Source organism: Xenopus tropicalis, chromosome 5 (genome assembly GCF_000004195.4).
Source record: "Xenopus tropicalis strain Nigerian chromosome 5, UCB_Xtro_10.0, whole genome shotgun sequence".
Taxonomy (NCBI): Eukaryota; Metazoa; Chordata; class Amphibia; order Anura; family Pipidae; genus Xenopus; species Xenopus tropicalis.
In genome coordinates this window covers 42424015-42445413 of record NC_030681.2, presented here as the reverse complement: position 1 = coordinate 42445413, position 21399 = coordinate 42424015, and the positions used below count along the sequence as shown (strand labels likewise).

The window sequence follows — 21399 nt, the reverse complement described above, 5'->3', positions numbered from 1 at the left end:
TTATGGGGGCCCCGGATTCACTGGAAAGTTCCAGCCTTTACTAAATGAAAATTGAAGGAGCAGGAGGCAGCCCAGTGCCCAAGCCCAAAGTGATTGTTTGATTTGCTGTTCTTAGAATTCCAGAAAATGATCACAGAAAAGTAATGGAATTCAGTCAACATCACTTGTACTTTCAGGTACACCTGTACTTTCTTGGATACAGCCTTACTACACAGAAACCATTGTGTAAACTGTAAATAAGATCAAATATTATATATACAGGTCCTTTTCAAAAAATTAGCATATTGTGATAAAGTTCATTATTTTCTGTAATGTACTGATAAACATTAGACTTTCATATATTTTAGATTCATTACACACAACTGAAGTAGTTCAAGCCTTTTCTTGTTTTAATATTGATGATTGTGGCATACAGCTCATGAAAACCCAAAATTCCTATCTCAAAAAATTAGCATATCATGAAAAGGTTCTCTAAACGAGCTATTAACCTAATCATCTGAATCAACAAATTAACTCTAAAAACCTGCAAAAGATTCCTGAGGCTTTTAAAAACTCCCAGCCTGGTTCATTACTCAAAACCGCAATCATGGGTAAGACTGCCGACCTGACTGCTGCCCAGAAGGCCATCATTGACACCCTCAAGCAAGAGGGTAAGACACAGAAAGAAATTTCTGAACGAATAGGCTGTTCCCAGAGTGCTGTATCAAGGCACCTCAGTGGGAAGTCTGTGGGAAGGAAAAAGTGTGGCAGAAAACGCTGCACAACGAGAAGAGGTGACTGGGCCCTGAGGAAGATTGTGGAGAAGGACCGATTCCTGACCTTGGGGGACCTGCGGAAGCAGTGGACTGAGTCTGGAGTAGAAACATCCAGAGCCACCGTGTACAGGCGCGTGCAGGAAATGGGCTACAGGTGCTGCATTCCCCAGGTCAAGCCACTTTTGAACCAGAAACAGCGGCAGAAGCGCCTGACCTGGGCTACAGAGAAGCAGCACTGGACTGTTGCTCAGTGGTCCAAAGTATGTCATTCGGAAATCAAGGTGCCAGAGTCTGGAGGAAGACTGGGGAGAGGGAAATGCCAAAATGCCTGAAGTCCAGTGTCAAGTACCCACAGTCAGTGATGGTCTGGGGTGCCATGTCAGCTGCTGGTGTTGGGCCACTGTGTTTTATCAAGGGCAGGGTCAATGCAGCTAGCTATCAGGAGATTTTGGAGCACTTCATGCTTCCATCTGCTGAAAAGCTTTATGGAGATGAAGATTTCATTTTTCAGCACGACCTGGCACCTGCTCACAGTGCCAAAACCACTGGTAAATGGTTTACTGACCATGGTATTACTGTGCTCAATTGGCCTGCCAACTCTCCTGACCTGAACCCCATAGAGAATCTGTGGGATATTGTGAAGAGAAAGTTGAGAGACACAAGACCCAACACTCTGGATGAGCTTAAGGCCGCTATTGAAGCATCCTGGGCCTCCATAACACCTGAGCAGTGCCACAGGCTGATTGCCTCCATGCCACGCCACATTGAAGCAGTCATTTCTGCAAAAGGATTCCCGACCAAGTACTGAGTGCATAACTGAACATAATTATTTGAAGGTTGACTTTTTTTGTATTAAAAACACATTTCTTTTATTGGGCGGATGAAATATGCTAATTTTTTGAGATAGGAATTTTGGGTTTTCATGAGCTGTATGCCACAATCATCAATATTAAAACAAGAAAAGGCTTGAACTACTTCAGTTGTGTGTAATGAATCTAAAATATATGAAAGTCTAATGTTTATCAGTACATTACAGAAAATAATGAACTTTATCACAATATGCTAATTTTTTGAAAAGGACCTGTATATATATATTCAATTCACTTCCTTTTACCATCATTAGAAAGGCAACCCTTATAGTACAGACATTTTTGGCAGAATTTGAAGGTCTGTGATTCACCAATATGCATTCATTCATATTTCCTGTAAGCGACCTCTGCTTGGAGGATATCTCCATCTAATCATCCAATGTCGCAGTTACTAGGAAATATAATGCACCCCCAGGGATTTACACCAGCAATCATTTTAATTGATAATGCAAAGATGCCAGGCTTCTAGGGGACTACTTTTGGTGAATTTTTTCAACACTGCATTACACTCAGACTATTTGCTATTTCATCCAAGCCAAAAAGAATACAGGAATAGACAGAGGGTTAAAGTCAACATTTAAAATTACCATCCCCAAGCTTCTACCAATGTATTACTGGCTTAACTTACAGTTTTAGCCTTAAATAAGCAGCTGTTGTCTTTACGTGTAACTAGACACACACTGCTTATTACTTGCCATAAGCATTCATTTTTGTTGTAATCCTTTTTAATGCTTGAAATCTGAGGGTTTCCAGATAAGAGATGTGCTGATCTTAAGCAGTTATTTGACAGAGCCGTCAGTTTTGTTTGTATTGTTAAAATGAATTAGTCAAATTATCTTATATAAATATACAACTGATATAATTTGGGAAAGGAAGGTAATTAGGGAGTGTGTGGTGTTATATACAAGCATTGATCTCTGTGAGAGCAGGGTGCTTTATATTACTGAGCTAGTGGTAAAAAGTTTTTCATCAGAGATTAGGTGAAAGTATGGCTTTTACTTCTGAAAGTCACCTTCCTCTGTAGTATATGATAAATGGTGCATATTTTGTTTTAAACATGACAGGTAACATACACAGGTAAATCTCAGCCATTCATCATCCTGGAAAGTGATGGAATGCAAAACAAGGTATATAATCAACTTTTCTTGTAAGGGGCTGTCAAGATGGGAAATCCTATTTCTTTCAAATGGAGGTTGGATTGGAAAAACACATTCTATTACTTTTATATATTACATTTTTTATAAATTTATATATAGAAAAATGATTGATCATTTACATTCTAAGGCATAATAACAGAAGAACAAAATACTGTACATGGCACCATCCACATTTAGTTGGGGAAGTCTTGAATTGTGGGTCCCCAAAAAGTGGAGCTTGCTGCAAATTGGATGGGGCATGGCTGGGCATGACTGGGCGTGGCCTAAATCATCCCATCATTGTTAGGGGAAATGCTCAGATCCAGTTATTGCTGTATAGTAAAATTGTTTTCAAACTAGCGTCAGGAGGAGCCCCCAGGCACATATATGGTTACTGCAAAATGATAGCAGCATTGGATTTCAAGAATCCAGCACCAGCAAGGGCAGATACTCAGCCTGGAGCTAATAAGCAGTTGTACTAAGAAATCAGGCAGGGTTAACTCACATTGGGAGCATAGCTGAGAGTTGGAAGGCAGAAATGTATGCTAGGTATAGGCTGTAAGGAAGAAGCAAGGTCAGAGAGCAGGCTAATGGCCAGGAGACTGGCCACAAAGAGGATTTGGTAGAGTACAAACAAATGTACGAGAGAAGAACAGGAAGGAAGAAATGCAGCAAGAAGAAAGACATAATCACAAGAACACAGCCAAGAAATTATAGTGATAAACGCTTACATAGGAAAGAGACTAGGGTATAATGAGAACTGGCATATATGAGGTATTTGCCACATTCATTTTGCCCAGGCTCCCATGTTACATAGAGCTGGGCACATATTAATAATTTAGCATCCTAAATGGCTGTCTATCATTATTATTAAATCATTGAATAACTAAACATATTCATAAACTGAACACTCAAATATGTAAACTAAAATATCTAAGGCAATATAGCAACTTTTTCTTTTCATGTCAGTCTTAAGTTAATAATTTAAAAAGGCATTTCCTTTGTGAATTTTACAACTGCCATACAGTATTCATGACCTTTTCTTACAATCAGTAAGGAGAGGAATTCATACATTTATCCTGCAAATGTAATTACATGGCAAGATCATCTGCACTGCAGTAAACACATTAATTTTCTATATATTTTCTCTGAAATAAATATGAGGATCTAAGTTTTTAGTGCTTCAAAGCTGACTAGTGTGCATTTGGCAAAATAAGCCCTGCACTACTCACCCACAGTTGTACAATGCACTTCAGGGCTCATTAATGACTGACAGGTACAAAATGGGACACAGAATTGCAGCTAATGAAACATCACTGACAAATGTTCTAGTACTTATACAAACTGCTCTATGCTACTGAGCTCAGATTGCTGGTTACGCCGGTTTGAGGTATATGGCTGTTTGCACATGGTGCAATGCGTTCAGGTACAACAGAGCCTGTACTTTACACCTATGCTATACAGGTGGTAAGTACAGTGCTTCCTTTGTGTGTTGTGCCAGTCAAATCACATTCAGATACTTAGTATTTGCCCCTGCATGCTTTGGAACATTCACATTGACCCAAGTACAACCTACATTTCTTTTAAGAAATAGGTGAAATTTTAGCCCTAGCAATGAAACATCAGGTTTAAGCAGAGGAAGGTGCAAGTGTTGCAGTGCCCACAATTATGCTGAATTTGCACTTTGTAAAATGTTAGCAAATGAGCAGTATATTGTGAACAGGGTTGGACTGGGGGTCCAGGGTCCATTAGGCCCAAATGTTAAGAACCCACTTCTAATATACCCATTGTAAACTTCCCTCCGCATGTTCAACATTTAGCCTGCCCACCCAATGTCCAGCTGCTCATCTGTACCTTGTACTTTGCTCGGTGGTGCTGGCACAGAGTGAACCTGTGCCAGTGAGGCCTATAAGGGCTGTGGGTTTTTTCCCGGTGTGACCCCTGGACCCTGATTGTGAATCTACTAACTGCATATAGTATGTTTGTGCATGTGTAAGTCCATACTTACTCCTTCAGGCATTCAGTTTGTGATTCTGCTCCCACATTTTATGCCAATGAAGCTCTTACTCAGTGTGGCACAAAGCGAGCAAGAGTTCCCAGAGTGTATACATGTCTACCCCTACGTGTAGTGCCACTTAGTGTAACAAAACCAGAAACCAGTAAGGGCTGCATGAAGATTTTGGAGGAAGAGGAAATGTATATCAGTATCAGTGCTTTAGTTAGCTTTGGGTACCTGTGAAAAACACTAAAATTGCTTCACTATTGGCTGTTTCTGAAGCATACTCCACAGACTGCCATAGTACAGAGCTGACAGTGGTTATAAATCATTGTATTGTTTGATAGTAGTGTAAAGAGAATGCCTTCACAAAAGAAATGAGCTAGTCCCACATTGTATTTATTCATTGAAATAAGTAAAGAAGGGGATTACTTTAAAAAATTACCTTGGCCTAACAGGTTCCAGGGCTTAAAATATAAATGGGGTGCATTGAAATGGGGCTTATTTATATAGGCAAATATATTATATGGGCAAATTTGCATATGGGCAGTAACCCCTAGCAACCAATCAATGACTGGCTTTTTCTAGGCAGCTGCAGGTTTCGGTAATGAAAGTAAATATTTGATTGGTTACCAAGGGTTAAAGTCAAGCTGGAAATTTTCTCAGTGTTTATAAATGAGCCCCAATTGATCCCCCACTGGGGGCTGCCACTTAGTAAATGACTAATCCAGTGCATGCTGGGAACTAAAGATCAAGCAACATCTGGCTCGCCTCTTTAAATAGCCACTGCAAAGTGATATTATCCATGTTTTTGTCATATGCCAATTTTATCATAATTCTACATTCTGCATCACGTTTTTTGTGCTGGTCTTCTATTCATCGCTATCCCACAGAACTGTATAAGCACAGTCAGTACCAAGAACAGGAAAGTTTTTTTATTGTGTTTTATTTTGCAGTTTGATGCTCCATTAAATATCCTATCATTAAAAGGAAGGCAAGGATGAAAAGAAGCATGATTATGGTTCTGCCATCATTTTTCCCCAAAACCTGTCACACTAAAACCAAACCCCCTTAACCTACTAAAACCTAAGCAATACATTCATCCAAAGACCCAGTAATTCTCTTCACAACTTCAGTATTACGAGTTGTCATATTAGTTTCTGCTCCATTTATAGTCACCCCATTCACCCAAACCTTCACAATAATATTTTAGAATTGTGAGGGTTCACATATTAAACATGAGGAGATAATAATTTGGGCACTTTTGGGACTGGCATTTAGGGCTATGATACACCGGGAGATTTCTCCTGAAAATGCTTTCCCATAAGCAATAATATAAATCGCCAGAGGGAAAATATATGTGTTGCTTAGCTTTTCTGAAGTTGCCCAAAGTTTCCTTGCAAGGAAATTTTGGCTGAATTAGCGGTCTATGTTTTCCCACCAGGAATTTAGATTATCACCAGTAAGAAAGCATTTTGGGGAGTCGCTTGTGGTAACACAGATTTATTGTGGGTGACTAACCTCTCCATATTCCATCACCTTTAGCTGGCTTTTGTCTGAATGAGAAAGAAAGTGGAGGCCTAAAGGTCCAAAACCTCCTACTAGTATCATCTTGGTTGATAAGTTAAGAAGACATGTTACATTATATCAAATTTGATCTCTACTATGGGAAGGTCCCAAGAGATGTTTGTGGGTGTCTTTGTATTCATGGAACCTGGCATGAGAGATTTAATGAACTTCTTATTTTGTTGTATTTTTGGGTTTGGTGACATAAAGTGCATGTGGTTTGTCCCTTTTTTTAAAATTAAAACTAACTAAAATGTGTGAATATGAATCTCTCTTTTATCTTTTAAATCTCTATTCAAATAATAATTTGCAATAATGACACAATGCTTTTTAATGCAATTATTTCAAGGAACAGCCTTGTGCAGCCATGGGGTTAACTATTCAAACTGAAATAGGGCTAAGTGGCACAGGTTCCATAGCAGATAACGGATAAGCTCTGTAAAACCCCATTGTATTCTATAGGGCTTATCTGTTATCTGCTATGAAACCTGAGCCCTTTCTTCTTTTTTTCCAGTACGAATGGCTGCTCCTGAGCTTACACACCAGCTTATTTATGTAAACGTTTACCAATGAAGGGCAACAGCACATTATATTTTATTTACTTTATAACACTAATTTTTTGGTGTTCCTATAATTACAAAGCAAGGTTATTATACTAGAGAAGAGGTGGCAGTATGTTTCGTAATTCCCATGGTATTTTCACCAGGCCAGAGTTCCATTGAGCAAATATGTCACTGGCCTGCAAAGGACACTGGCCAAGGGAAAATTGAATGATATAATAGGGTTTGTCAAATGTATTGCCACTCCCAACTGCATTAACTTTTTCTTGTCCTTTAACTATACAATGAATATACCTTAATAAAAATTCTTTTGACATCTTATTATGGCTCCTTCAGAAGTGTTTCCCAGTGTGACACCTCCTGTCCTCTATCTGTTTAACTGTCATATACTGTGTTGTTTTATTGCCGTGCTCAGGGCCTTCATTCCTACTTGTCCATCTCTATCTTTAGGAGAAGTATAACATTAATAGCAGGGAGGCAGGAGAGAGAAGTTTTCTTCAGCAGACTAATAACAGAGCCAAGCTTCCCGTGGGACTTGATATATATCTACCTCTCAGCTCCCACAGCTCATATCAGTTCAAGTGGCTGCTATTGCTTAGCAATAAACCAGCTGTGAGCTGACATCTACCTTCTACAGTCATTTAGGAAAGCAGTGTGTGCTGGATAAATCTCTGCTAAATGCACATTTGGGTCATTTGTAGCAGAACTGAGACTATAGCACATTTACTCCTTTATCAAGAAAATATTACAGAGCGTTATTGTTTAAATCAGTGCTATTTATGGGTGTAATCTGGAGCTCAGAGCCTTTGTGACCCACCCTATGGTCTCCCTGATCTCCTGTGGTACTTGTCTATATAAAGGTGACCAGATTTTTAGAGTGAAACCCTGTGGGCAGGGGAAAGAATGGCAGCACACAAAGCACACCGCAGCAAACACCTTAGGCCAGATCCATTTTGTAAGACACACCCCCAATAAACCACTTACCATTTTACAGATACACATTCAATAAATATATAAATCCACACAGTGGAAATACCCCCAGAACTAACAGCAGAATTTACACAGTGGCAATTCCATATATAATACCCCCAATACTCATTGTAGGATTGACACATTGACTTTACGTATGAAACCCCAGAACTTATAGGAGTTTTGACACAATGGCAGTTCCATGTATAATGCACCTAGTACCCATATCAGGATTGACCCAGTGGCAGTTTCATGTATAATACCACAGAACTCTTAGCAGAATGACACAGTGGCAATTTCATTAATAATACCCCCAGAAACCATAACAGGATGACAAACTGGCAATTTAATTAATAATACCCCCAGAAACCATAACAGGATGACAAACTGGCAATTTCATTAATAATACCCCCAGAACCCATAACAGGATGACAAACTGGCAATTTCATTTATAATACCCCCAAAACCCATAACAGGTGGCAAATTAATGTATACATTAATGTATAAACACAATTTTTTGTGTGCAAACACTTGATTTAGTACAGGTATAGGATCTATTGTCTGGAATGCTTAGGGCCTAGGGTTTTCTGGATAAGGGATCCCATAGTTCTACTTCATCCTTGGGAATGAAAGATAACTCCAGAGAGCTCCAATTTTGGTATTTCTAAGCCAGTATATCTGTACTAGAATGCTTTCAGGCTGAGAACCAACTATGTCCGTGAAGGTTCTCAGTCATCCAGGTCATAGTATATCTTGTAGAACTAAGCCAAATCAACTAGACATGCTGTTTTTTTCTTGAAAACAAAAAAACACAGCATGCCCAGTTGATCTGACTTATTAATACAAGATAGAACCAAGATAGTTGCAATGTCTGGTGGTTCATATTTAAATCATGGAGGCTCAGTGTGGGACGTTTCCTGGCCAGCTGAAATATGCTGGTGGAGGAACAACCTCTTTATGTATGTGTAAATATGTGGAATAATTGTCCTCCAAATAAAATACCTGACTTTGATAATGATGTAGGTAATAACACGGTTACTTAACTTTAAGCAACAAGAACATTAATTTCATTCACCATCATGATTAAGTAATGAATGTTGGCTGAGGCCTGATTTATAACAATCTCATCACGTCAGCTTCATTTTTATTGTGTCTGAGAAGCTCTTTCATGAATTATCAGATTAATGGCAAGGTTTACTAAACCATGTATGTCTGTTAATGCAGGATCCTAGAAAGGATCCATATTTGCTTTTTGGTCCTCTGTGCTCTGTTTAATGTTTCTGCTTCATCAAAAACCATTATGGGCTATAAGTTAAAAGTGAAGTTGTGGTTAAGGTCTGATCATTTATCTGCAGGAGCAGGGTACGCTACAGACGTTTGCATGCTATGCCTGCATATGTCTTCAAGGAAAACTAGCCTTCCCCCAGAATGAATAGTTAACCAACAGATAGTTTATATCAGGGGTCCCCAACCTTTCTTACTCGTGAGCCACAGTCAAATGTAAAAAGACTTGGGGAGCAACACAAGCACCATAAAAGTTCACGTCTTTATGTAACAAGTCTACAGAAACAACTCCACCGCTCCAGTGCACTTTAATATTTTAATTTTCATCATAAAGCCCAAATATATTATATTGGCAGTGTACAAAGAATTAAATAAGACTTTTAAGCGCATGTTTTGCTAGGGCTTTACTTGGCTTTTAAGGCTGAATTCACAGACTGTTTTGGTTTCCACAAGATCACATTTGTGTACTGATTACCTGCCAGCGTTCTCACATTAATAAAGTTGTGTAAATACTAGTCTGGTGTTAGCATGTGAATCTGAATGTGGAATAAGCATTAATATGTACTATTAAATAAAGCCTCAGGTCACCAGAAATCCTTATTGTCAAATCTGAGCATATCAGGCCAAATGAAGGGAGCAATCAGGTTTGACTTTAACAAGCAGGGCAGGGGGGTAACCAGCGAAATGGGAGTGTCCAGCAGGATGTGTAATGGTGGCAATTGGGAAGGCGGGCAGATGTGCTATCTGGTCTGAGACCCTTTTTCTATACATCATGTTATCTTTGAATATCCCTGTCCCTTAATATTAACCACTGGGGAGTCTCAATTTGCCCTTATTCAGAACATCTTATATATTGCATGTGTCTGCTTTCTAGGGTTGCCACCTGGTTGGTGTTTAGATGACAGTAAAATACCAACCAAGGCCCGGGCTGATATTGTAACATTTACCGGCAATGTATATGCTGGTGACTTTGTAACTACTTGTCATTCTGTCCCTTAGTTTTCACAAGGGCTGTCCAGTGTGTATATAATCCTATATAATCATGTTTAAAACCAAACATTTGATTGGCTGCCGCAGGTGGATAGATCTTAATTGACCCTATAAGTGTCTTTTAGACAGCGATAGGCTGACAGTATTAGACAAATATCTAGATTCCCTATCAACCAGATATCAGAGTAAGTTCCAACTGTCATATTGTCCTGCAATAAGCAATGATTCTTTAATATTTAAAAGGATATGTGGATAGTTACATAGTTACATAGGGTTGAAAAAAGACCATTGTCCATCAAGTTCAACCCATCCGAGTAAACCCAGCACACAACCTATACTAACTATACTATTTACATTGAGCAATTTCAACATAGGCACAGCCCCACTTTTTGTGTTGTCCCAAATGTGCCAAATATACATTTTCATTAATTTAGACAGTTATTGACATTAAGATTAAAAACAAAAAAACATTTTGACTGTAAAACTCAAACACAAGAAATATCTTGTTTTAAAAATGAGACGATTGGGTACTTGCTGCCACCTACTGGGCAGAAGAAAGGAACAGAACTGTTGTGACATTGCTCTGCTCAGAGCTCAGTGCTAAAGAGAGAGCAAGATCAATTCTCTTTCTTTCTACTAACACATTCTCTCATCTATCTACAAAATTCATTATATACAGTATATTATATACATTACATCATTATATATATAGTATATACAGGGCCGCCATCAGAAATCATGGGGGCCCCTCACAACAAAATTCTCTCGGCCCCCCTCCTCCCACGCCCTGCCCCCCAATGGCCCCTCCCATCAGTACAAAGGACACACATACATTCCCCCCTAGAGTCCTTCCCAGCATCCTTCAGCTCCCACCCCACCCAAGCATCCTCCGACTCCCCCCAGAGTCCTTCCCAGCATCCTCCAGGACCCCCCCCAAGAGTACTCCGGCTTCCCCCCAGCTCCCACCAGAATCATCCGGCTCCCCGCTGCATCTGCACAGCACCCCCCCAGCGTCCTCCTGCTGCTCCCCCAGTATCCTCCAGCTCCACCCCCAGTGACTTCCTCCGGCTCCCCCCCTTCACCCCAGCTACTTCCTCCGGCTCCCCTGCGACTTCCCCCCCTCCACCCCAGCTACTTCCTCTGGCTCCCCTGCGGCTTCCACCCCTCCACCCCAACTACTTCCTCCGACATACTCCAGCTCCCCCACCGGCAACTTCCTTCATCCGCGTCCTCTTGTTATTTGCCGGCTCCCCGCTGCATCTAGACATTTTATAATGTTGCGCCCCATGTGTACGAATGCACGGGGCGCAACCAATCAAATTTCCCGCTGGCCACCAATGAACCAATGACAGGGCCCGAGCTAAAAAACTGTATCACGGCTGGGCCCCCTTTAAAGCAACCATCGTCCAGGCCCTATGCCCCCCTGATGGCGGCCCTGAGTATATACAATACATATTTTTCTCAATAACTTGGACTACAATTTTAGTGACAAAGGAGCAGTAATGAAGGCTGTGTAGGGGAAAGAACATGCAGCCCCAGAGCTTCCGCCTCCCTTCCCAAGTCTGCAGCTCACTGACAGCAGGGGGGGCGGCTAATCCACATAAGTGCAGCACTGCCTTTCTCCCAGTTGCCCTCCCCATCTACCATTCTCTATTCCATACTGTTAATTCTAATGTGCCAATCCCTCCTGTATACCCCTGATCCCCTCAGTGTCATTTACAGCACCATCAGGTTTTTTTTCTCCCTTCCCTCACTTTGGTGTGCCAGTCTGTGCCATTCCCTCTCTCTTTGTTTATGCCACTCACTGCCACACTCACTACCCAGTGCCATCCTTGTGTTCATGGGGGGCCCCATATAAATAACTCGTATGGGGCTTCTGCCCACAGACTCCTGCACAGGGTATATTTAAAGTTGTGTTCAGGGTTTTAAAAACCTCGGCTTTATATGGTGATAAAAGCCAAAAGTACAGTTTTTACTTTTACCCTTTTTGAAGAATACTAAATAGTGGTATTTAGGCATGTCCTACAGTTTTACATTATTTACACTCCTAATAGCTGCCCTGTTTACAGAAATACATATTGGTCTTGTTTTATTAATGCATAACCCTTTCTGCAGGCATGTGCCAAGACTTCTGAGATGCTAGCAATATCCATGGGATATGGGTTACTTTACCTTAGCAGTTATACTATATAGGTGGATTTCCATGGCTGTTCGTTTGGGTTCAGATTAAGATTTTGCTCAGTTAAGTTGTTTTATCTCAGCAAACCCTTTCTATATGGATGTGGCTTTGTGCATGGGGGCTTTATTGTGTGGAAACGGGAAATGGCCTTCCCCAAGCTATTTTACAATGTAGGAAGCATGGAATAGTCAAAAGTATCATTGTATGATGTAACCTTAAAGTTTGCTTTTACTGGCAATAGTACAGTTTATTAACTTCCTATTTGTGTCCATAAGTTGCAAACCCACCTATGTCTTATGTCAACACTCCTATGTGTTAATCTTATGTGTGCATATGATATTTATTACAGTGTTTGCCCTCCTATTGGTACTATTAAGGTATCAAAAAAATGTACAGCATTATGTATAGATGAAGTGCTTAGTGAAATATAATTAAGGATATACACATACCTGTAGCTTGTACAACGATAACATAACTCTATTCCCTAGTTCTAAACAGAATTAACTTTTACTACACTATAGAAGAATGTCCTGTTCTTAGCAACTTTTAATTTGGTCTTCCATTTTTTATCTAGTATTTGAATTTGCTTTCCTCCTTTGCCCATTTCTGTCTTTTAAATGGTGGTCACTGACTCCAGCAGCTTAAAATTATGCTCTGTGCTGCTACAGTTTACTGTTATTGATACTTTTTATTACTTATCCAGAGTCAGACTGGCCCACCAGGGTACCAGGAAATCTCCAGGAGGGCCCAGGTATCAGTGGGCCCTCCTGCTTCTAATTATTTGGCTGATTGCATGGTTATTTCTGTATGGGAAAAAGAGATGGACGAATAGAGAAAAGATACTTGGATAATAAAAACTTTGAGGGAGGAGAGGAGGAATCATAGCTTAGAAGGTGGGCCTATGGTTCAAGATTTTCTGGTGGGCCCCTGACATCTCAGTTCAACACTATATTTATCTTTTTATTCAGGCCTCTCCAGGGAAACTGCCTTTTATACTTGGCTTTCCTTCTCTTTTAATTTGCTTTTGTTCTTTTTACCTATTTTCAGTTTTTTTTTTCAGAGTACCTTAGCAGCTATTAGAAAATAGAGTAGTCAGCACAACAATCTGGATGACTTCTCAGGAGTGCACATTCCCCACAGGCCACTTGCCACTGGAACTCAATAGAGAATCAATTTTGAACAGCACTGCATTTCTTCATATATTAAAATGCCTTTATTGCACACTCTAGGGCATTACAGCAACGTTTTGAGCCCAAGAATGCCCTTTATCAAGCTTGGGCTAGTTGGGCTAGAAAAGTTGCATGACTAGTTGGAAATAGATGAATATGGAATTCTCCACTTTAGCACTATTTGGATCTACTTTGATGGAAGGTGTATAGTCCTTTTCCATCCAACAGAACAGTACAATTTATTTGTTTTTATTGATGGTACTGATCATTATATTTAAAACATATTGGCAGAGGCAAGCAAAAATACTGAGAAATACATTGTGATGCAACTATGCAAGTAATATTCTACACTACCTTCTCTCATTATCTAAGCAAGGGGAGACATATAACACATAGGCCTGTTGCCTTTCAACTTGAAAAATTAAAAATATGCCATGTAGAATATGTACATGTTTAAAGACCCTGGATTTTCATTAATTAGAAACCATGCTCAAGATAAGCTGAGTGCTTTCAGTGCAATCCCATTGCTAGGATGCAAGATATATTTTTGAGCAGACAGTAATAACAGCGGAGGCTTTTCTATCATTAGCACAATGCACAGTTGGCTGCTGGGCTGTACATCTTGCCATGATTATTAAGGAACCCAGTCTATAAAAAGCATTTGACATCCTGTTATTACAGCCATTTGCTTTGCTCGTTTTATGTGAAGTATTAATTAATCAGTGCCAATCAGTTCTGTGAGATCTCAAAGCTGCATGTCTAACTGTGAGCAAATATAGGCCTGACTCTTGCTTTCTCTTTTGTTTTATTGAAGGAATTGCTCAGAAATGCACAGCCATCAAATATCATTTCTCTCAACCTATTCGCCTGCGGAATATCCCATTCAACTTGACCAGGGCAATTCAGCAAGATGAGTGGCACCTTTTACGTAAGTAGTAGGCATCAAATGACATGATAGAGCCGATGGAAGGGCAAAACATGGTTTGGGAAGTGGGGAAATTACCAACTTGCTAGGGTAGGTAACATGAAACAACTAGTCTAGTATCACTAGATGCCACTGGAAAATACAATATTTGTATCCATGTCCAGCCTGGCGCAGAAAAGAGACATTTAGTTATATTTAATAAACTGCAGCATCATAGAGCTGTAGTAGAAAAATTAGTTTCCGTGATGGTTGAATTTTTATCATGATGGTTTCTATACAGGAGGAGATATTTGATGCTGATACAGTCTTTCTTGAGGGAAATAGCAACAGTTTGACTCTAGGGGTAAATGAAATAATTGCCTCTTCCATGAAAAGATGGGCAGAAAATATGGTCAGCTGTCCCCTATATCAAGCTATTTGACTGCTCTGTACGACACAAGCACACTGCATAATCCAATTATAGATCCATGGGTGGAAAATTCATGGCAGCCCAGTTTGGGTTGTGGCTTGTTGCTTTAGGCAAATGCATGGAAGTGTATATGTTTGGCTTAAGAGAAAAAGTATTATTTAATAAGCAGCCAACAGCTCCAGCGAGTGAGTAGAGTTAGTTGCCCTTGTTATTAATTTACAATCTTTGAGTCCAATAATCGAACTGTAGCACTTGCATTGCTGTGGAGTCACCCATTCTGGTTTATACTATTCTAGCTTATACTATTCTGTATTAAGCAAAGGCTCAACCTCAAGTGTAAAAAGTGTATAAATTTACCAGCAACTACATTGCCGGTAAATTTGTAATACCGGCCCTGGCCTTGGTGGGAATCCTAATAACTATGAAAATGTAACACAAACCTGGGAAATGCTGCAATAGATCAAACATTCTCTCCCCATTCTCATCTCTTTGATCCATTCCTTCAAGGATCTCTTCTTATGCATTGTTCTAAATACCTGTGCTTGTAACTGCCAACCTGTGATGTCATAAATGTGCCTGAAAGATCTGAGAACATTGTCCTTTGGTAATACATTTCTTTTGATTTGAAGGATGACAGAAGGAAATGATGCTGTTTGATGATGTTCTGTGTAAGGAATTTGTCACAATGGCTGAAGAAAAATATGGCAGAATGAGCATTCCATTCATTTTGCTGTGTTTTTAATCTTTTAAATGTTGCATATCAGCAGCAAGCCTTGGCAGTATCAAAGCCCAATCTGAACCCTTAAATAAAACCCTTAAATAAAATGTAATCCTTTGAAATTGTTCAGAGCACTTTTGACAGTAATTATTTTGCTTTCTAATTCCTCCTGGTGTTTCTATGATTAGAGCTCATTTTCTAAGTTGAAGAACATCATAAGACGCTTTCTCACTAAATTAATTTTCAGCCGGAAAAACAGTGGGTGGTGCTCTTGTTTCAAATTTATTATCAGTTTAAAAACTAGAAAACATCATTGCTCAGAAGAGCACTATGAGCAATTTGAGGCTTTACATTTCCTTTAAAGGAACAGTTCAGTGTAAAAATAAAACTGGGAAAAACAGATAATGTGAGCAAAATAAAAAATATTTCATAATCGTTCAGTTAGTTTGTAAGCACATAGGTCAGATTCAAATGCAAACTAACTGAACAGTTATGTCCCATATGCCCCCCCCCTCAAGTTACTGACTGCTAAGAGCTTAGAGAGCCGTAAAGGAGGAAGTAGTGTTCTGACTATTATGTTAGACATCTGCCCACTCCAGCCCTTATAGATTACATTTTTGCCTAACTATATTGAAAACATTTATTTATTTATTTTTTTATTCTATCTGTTTTACCCAGTTTATTTTTTCCACTGAACTGTTCCTTAAATATCATGTACAGTTATGGCTCTGCACAATGGAGACATTTTTTCCATTTTTTTTGTTATTAAAATTCACAGTCATAATCAGAATCCATTTGAGGTGATTAACCCATTTATTCAGCCATGGCCTAAGCCCTTTGTAGGAAACAGAGGATTGGGTCTAATATAATAAAGCATATCTAATTATCTAATGAAAGTGCTTGAAGAACAATACTGAAATGTAATGATTTTATAGGCACCTACTCAGAATTCTTTAGTAATTGTTACACTGGCAATCCTCTGGCACATTTATTTTGTAGTAGACAATTTATGTTTCCATTGTAAAAGAAAGACTATTTCAAATAAATCAGGTTTTTCAATTAGATAACTGTCGAGATAAACAAGCTTCCTATATCAGATTTGATGCACTGCCCACAACAAAGGAGTGTTTTGGAATAAAGAGCCAATCAAACTACAGCTTAATGTCGATAGGGTAAATGATCCTTTGCTTTCAGACTTTCTCATCAGTAAAGCTCTTTATCGAAGCATGATCTACAGGCAAGTCGAAGTGAAGGTGCCGGGGGTGCATACATTGTATTGCTGCCGCACAGAACATAGTGCCAGTCTGGGCTCAGCTGCATGAAACAGTGTTGTGCAGGCAGATTGATAATATTGATCCTCAGTAAAGGGGTTAGATAGCTATCAGAATAACTCTAAAAGGAACACCAGCATCCACTTTGGCCATCAACCAGCTGACTTTATTGCTGTGGCCAATATCAAAATTCGGTGACTTTATTTGCCTTACATTTTCCAAACAAAATACTGCTCCCGTACCATAATGGGCGAATGGGTAAATAAAGGGGATATCTTAGAATTTAAACTTTCAGTTCAATGTATCCTTTTTATAAGGAGGATTTACTACATAGTTTCCATTATTTCCTTTTTACAATCACAATGCTTACAGCCCCTTCATGGGAAGAGATTTGTGCCACATTTAGGGGCCTATTGTATCATGTGGTGGAAAAATTATTTATGACAGAAAAATGGTTTAAAAAGCAGTGTAAAGTAAATTGCAAATTTCTAAAGTTGTGTGGCCCTCCCCTTGTGATTCTTTTGTTGGTCCAGGGGCCAAATAAGTGCTCATTAAAGGGGAACTCCACCCAAACAACAAGCAACTTTGCAATATACATCAATTAAAAACATGCAGCCATTTCATGATTTTTTGGCAGGCATGGATTCATAGCAAATTTCCGAGTGTCGCCATTGGAGGATTTTTTTGCAAAATGGGGAGCAAAAATTAGCTGCGGGAAAATTCAATGTACGACAAAAAATGTTTGCAGAGATATGCCTGTAACAGCTCCTACTGCCACCAGTCTAACAAGCATGCATGTCAGGGTTTTCAGGACAAAATCCACCTCAGATGGTCTGTACTAGGGTTGCCACCTGCCCGGTGTTGACCTGGACAGCCTGGTTTTTGGAAGGGCTGCCCGGGTCAAAACTTTTTGCCCAGTTTCCCAAATAAGTAAAACTGGACAGGACTCAGTAACACTGATGTGGTGGTCGGCCAATCGCTATGTCATAGCCCCGTCCCTGTGGCAATACAAACCCGCCTCCTCCCCACCCACTGCCTGGCATAGACCGTGTCCTCCCCTCCCCCTGCCCGGCTGAGAAAGCCGACAGAGGTGGCAACCCTAGCCTGTACTAATGGCATATTGTTCCATTCAAGGCTTATAGCCTAGAATGGTGATGCACAAATGTTACATAGTTACATAGGGTTGAAAAAAGACCAGAGTCCATCAAGTTCAACCCTTCCAAGTAAACCCAGCACACACAACCTATACTTACCAATCTGTACACTCACATACATAAATGTTTTGAAGAATACCAGTTGCTTTAAACTTTCCGCTGTCAGATACTGTATATCATCAGTACAGGGCTGGGCAGAGAAGACCATGGCCAAGAATGCCCTGAATTTCTCTTTGAAATTGTTGGCAAGTATGGTGTTACTTTCAGTAAAAGCATTTATATTTATTTATTATTTTTAATTCATCTCTCTTCCTACACAGATCTAAGAAGAATTACTGCAGGATTCCTGGGCATGGCGGCAGCTGTTCTCCTGTGTGGATGCATTGTGGCAGCAATCAGTTTTTTCTGGGAAGAGAGCCTTACGCAGCATGTGGCTGGACTTCTCTTTCTCATGACAGGTAGCATGAAAGAGTATTTATATGCTCTGGACACTTGCCGTAAATAAACAAATGGACCCTATTTGTAGGGACCGAAATAGGTAACAAATTTGACATCTGTACAAAGCAAATATGATGTAGCTTCCCCCTGGTATACAGGTGCAAAAAAGGAGTGTAAAAATCCAAAAAGCCTTCCATAAACTGGACGTATTAAATCCCCCTTTCTGATAGGGCTTTTCACCATTTTAAAGGAGAAGGAAAGGCTAATAAAGAGTTAATCTCAAGCTGCAGGCATACCTTTAGTTCTCTCAATAGTGCCCTTAAGTCTCCCCATACTTCTCCAGTTCAGAAGTCTCATAGGAAAAAAAAATACTGAGCTCTGTAAAGAAAGTTCCCATAATGCCTCACTCCTGCACCAAGACCAGTGTACATGCTCAGTTTGTAAGACTATGAGGATGTTTCCTGCTGATTGGCTCAGATCACACATTCCTAAGGGGGGAGGGAGTTCTTAGCATTCTTGAGGGAGGGGGGAGAAGGAAAGAGCTGTGTGTCTCTGGCACAAGATAACAAAGAGACAACAAATCCTGTTTCTTTTGACAGAGAAGTCAGTGCAGTGTTTCTGTGAGTGCTTATGGCTGTATTTACATAGACCTTTCTGATAAAGCTTACTTAGTTTTTACCTTTCCTACTCATTTAATCACTCTAACAACTGTGTCATATTTATTATAGCGTGTAAGCCAACATAATCGGTGATGTTGCCTATATCAACCAATCAATTACATTTGAACAGTCACTTACAAGTTAGGGATGCACCGAATCCAGGATTCGGTTCAGGATACGACCAAGATTCGGGGTTTTTCGAATCCGAATCCAAAAAATCACATGACTTTTTGTCACATAAACATGGAAGTTGAAAATTTTTCCAAAATTTTCCGACATTTATCCCTTCCAAAACCTAATTAGCATATGCTAAATAGGATTCAGATTCGGTTCGGTATTCGGCCGAATCATTTACAAAGGATTTGGGGGTTCGGCCAAATCCAAAAAAGTGGATTTGGTGCATCCCAAGTTGCAATGATCAACATTATGTGATGTAGGCTTACAAACTATTATAAATATGCCCCATAATCCATTATTTATCTCTTTGTAATGGTGAAAAGCCCTGGTTTAACCTATACAAGCCCAAATCCCCTGTACCCCCCACTTCATAGAAGCCCTGCCACTAGGTCACCCTTTCAAGTGCCACTATTGAAAGACCAGACAAAATATGAACATTTACATTTAAAATATTAACCTCAAATAAAATTGTTCCAAAGAATGTGGTGTGTCCTTTATACATGAATAACAGAAACGATGCCTTTCTCATTCAGACAGATCATTACATAGCAACAGCAGGGATTTCTGACAGTTATTTTTATTTTTTCCAACCATCTGTTGCCTGGTGGGACCAATTATCTGGAAATAAAGTAACTGGCTGTTAAAAAAACAATATTAGTTCTTTTTATTCACTCACATTAATACCTTCCACTCTCTCTGGTTTATTTTCAGGAATTTTTTGTACAATTTCCTTGTGTACTTATGCGGCGAGCGTCGCTTATGATCTGAATCGTCTGCCAAAATTTATTTATGGGCTTCCCAGTGATGTCGAACATGGATACAGCTGGTCTTTGTTTTGTGCCTGGTGCAGTCTGGGCTTGATCGTGGCAGCGGGGTGCCTGTGTACGGCCTACCCCTTTATCAGCAGGACCAAGATTTTGCATCTAAAGTTTGCCAGAGATTCCTGTGTATGATTAAGGACTGCAGGGTTCAGGACTTTGTTGCCAACGACAAGCTGTTTTTGCGCACTACAGTTGCTGTGTGGATAAATAGATTCTATAAATCCATTTCTTAAGCACAAATATTAAACTCTAACAAATCATTACTGGAATGGTAACATAGCATCCTGATATGTAAAGATAACTGTGTATCATGCGGTGGCCTTGCATTGTACCACCGTAGGACCTTTTCTGTGCTCTTCTAGCCCACGTGCGTTCCTCAGCAAACAAGACCCTGGGATCTCGCACAAGAAAAAGTGACTCTACTTTCACGGGGATAAACTCCTCCAAGCATGGAAATACTGTGCAAGTTCAAGTGCTTTAACCAATCATTATTTATGCAACATGTTTATGTCTCAGTGTAAGAGGAAGAAAAATGCCTGTAAAGGAACAGTGTTCGTTTCCAACCCTCTCTTCATTTTTCGATACCTTTGCTTGTTGTCACCTTGCAACAGACAAAAAAAAAAATAGACGTATTCCTCATTTGTGAGATGAAGCTGGTGGAAATAAAATCAATATGTTGTTAATCCGAAACCTGATTCATCAGACTTTGCAAACCCTTTTGAAATCACTTGACTTCTTGTTCCATTATAACAGCTTTTTTGCCTTTCCCTGCCAATCCTGTTATCCCTGTTGTGCCATTACAATCATCATCATTATAGTTCAGCTAAAAAAACTGAGGTTTCTGTGCATATTAACTGGTTTCCGTTATTCAGCATATAGCAAAGTGATTGTTTTAACCAAGTCATTGCTGATTTATACCATTTTTACTTGCTCAGAGTACAACTTTGCATTAAAAATAAACTGGTTTTCTGCCCCATAAATGGCTACATTCAATATTACCCTCTTATTAAATATTAAAAAAAGCCAAAAGAACAAAAAGACTGGCTAAAGATTTTGGGCACTGAGCAAATAATGGTGCTTCTCTGTGCTGTTTGGCCACAATGCTGCGCTTTAGCCAAATCAGCTTTGCATGTGGCACAAATCAGTCCCCACCATTTTGCAAGCCATGTATTAATACTGAAGTATGCCATCATGAGTATGAATGTGGGCATAATATGGGCATGAGTGTATGGAGTGAATACAGAGTGGTAACATATTAGAGGAGTAGATTTAATCTGATATCATAGTTGCTGGCCACATTATCTACATGTGGTAAAAATGCCTAAGCATTGGTTGGTTTCAATAATATACAGTG

General features: G+C 39.7%; 1 protein-coding gene across 1 annotated transcript in view; it reads left to right on the top strand.

The window, feature by feature from the left end:
• tmem178a (transmembrane protein 178A) overlaps positions 1-21025 on the top strand; it is a 49759-nt gene extending 28734 nt beyond the window's left edge. Inside the window, exons 2-4 of the mRNA XM_002933866.5 lie at positions 14288-14401; positions 18271-18408; positions 19936-21025. Of these exons, the coding sequence (XP_002933912.1) occupies positions 14288-14401; positions 18271-18408; positions 19936-20177 (494 nt within the window). The 3' untranslated portion in view covers positions 20178-21025. The remainder of the gene's footprint in view (positions 1-14287; positions 14402-18270; positions 18409-19935) is intronic.
• Positions 21026-21399: the final 374 nt, after the last annotated feature.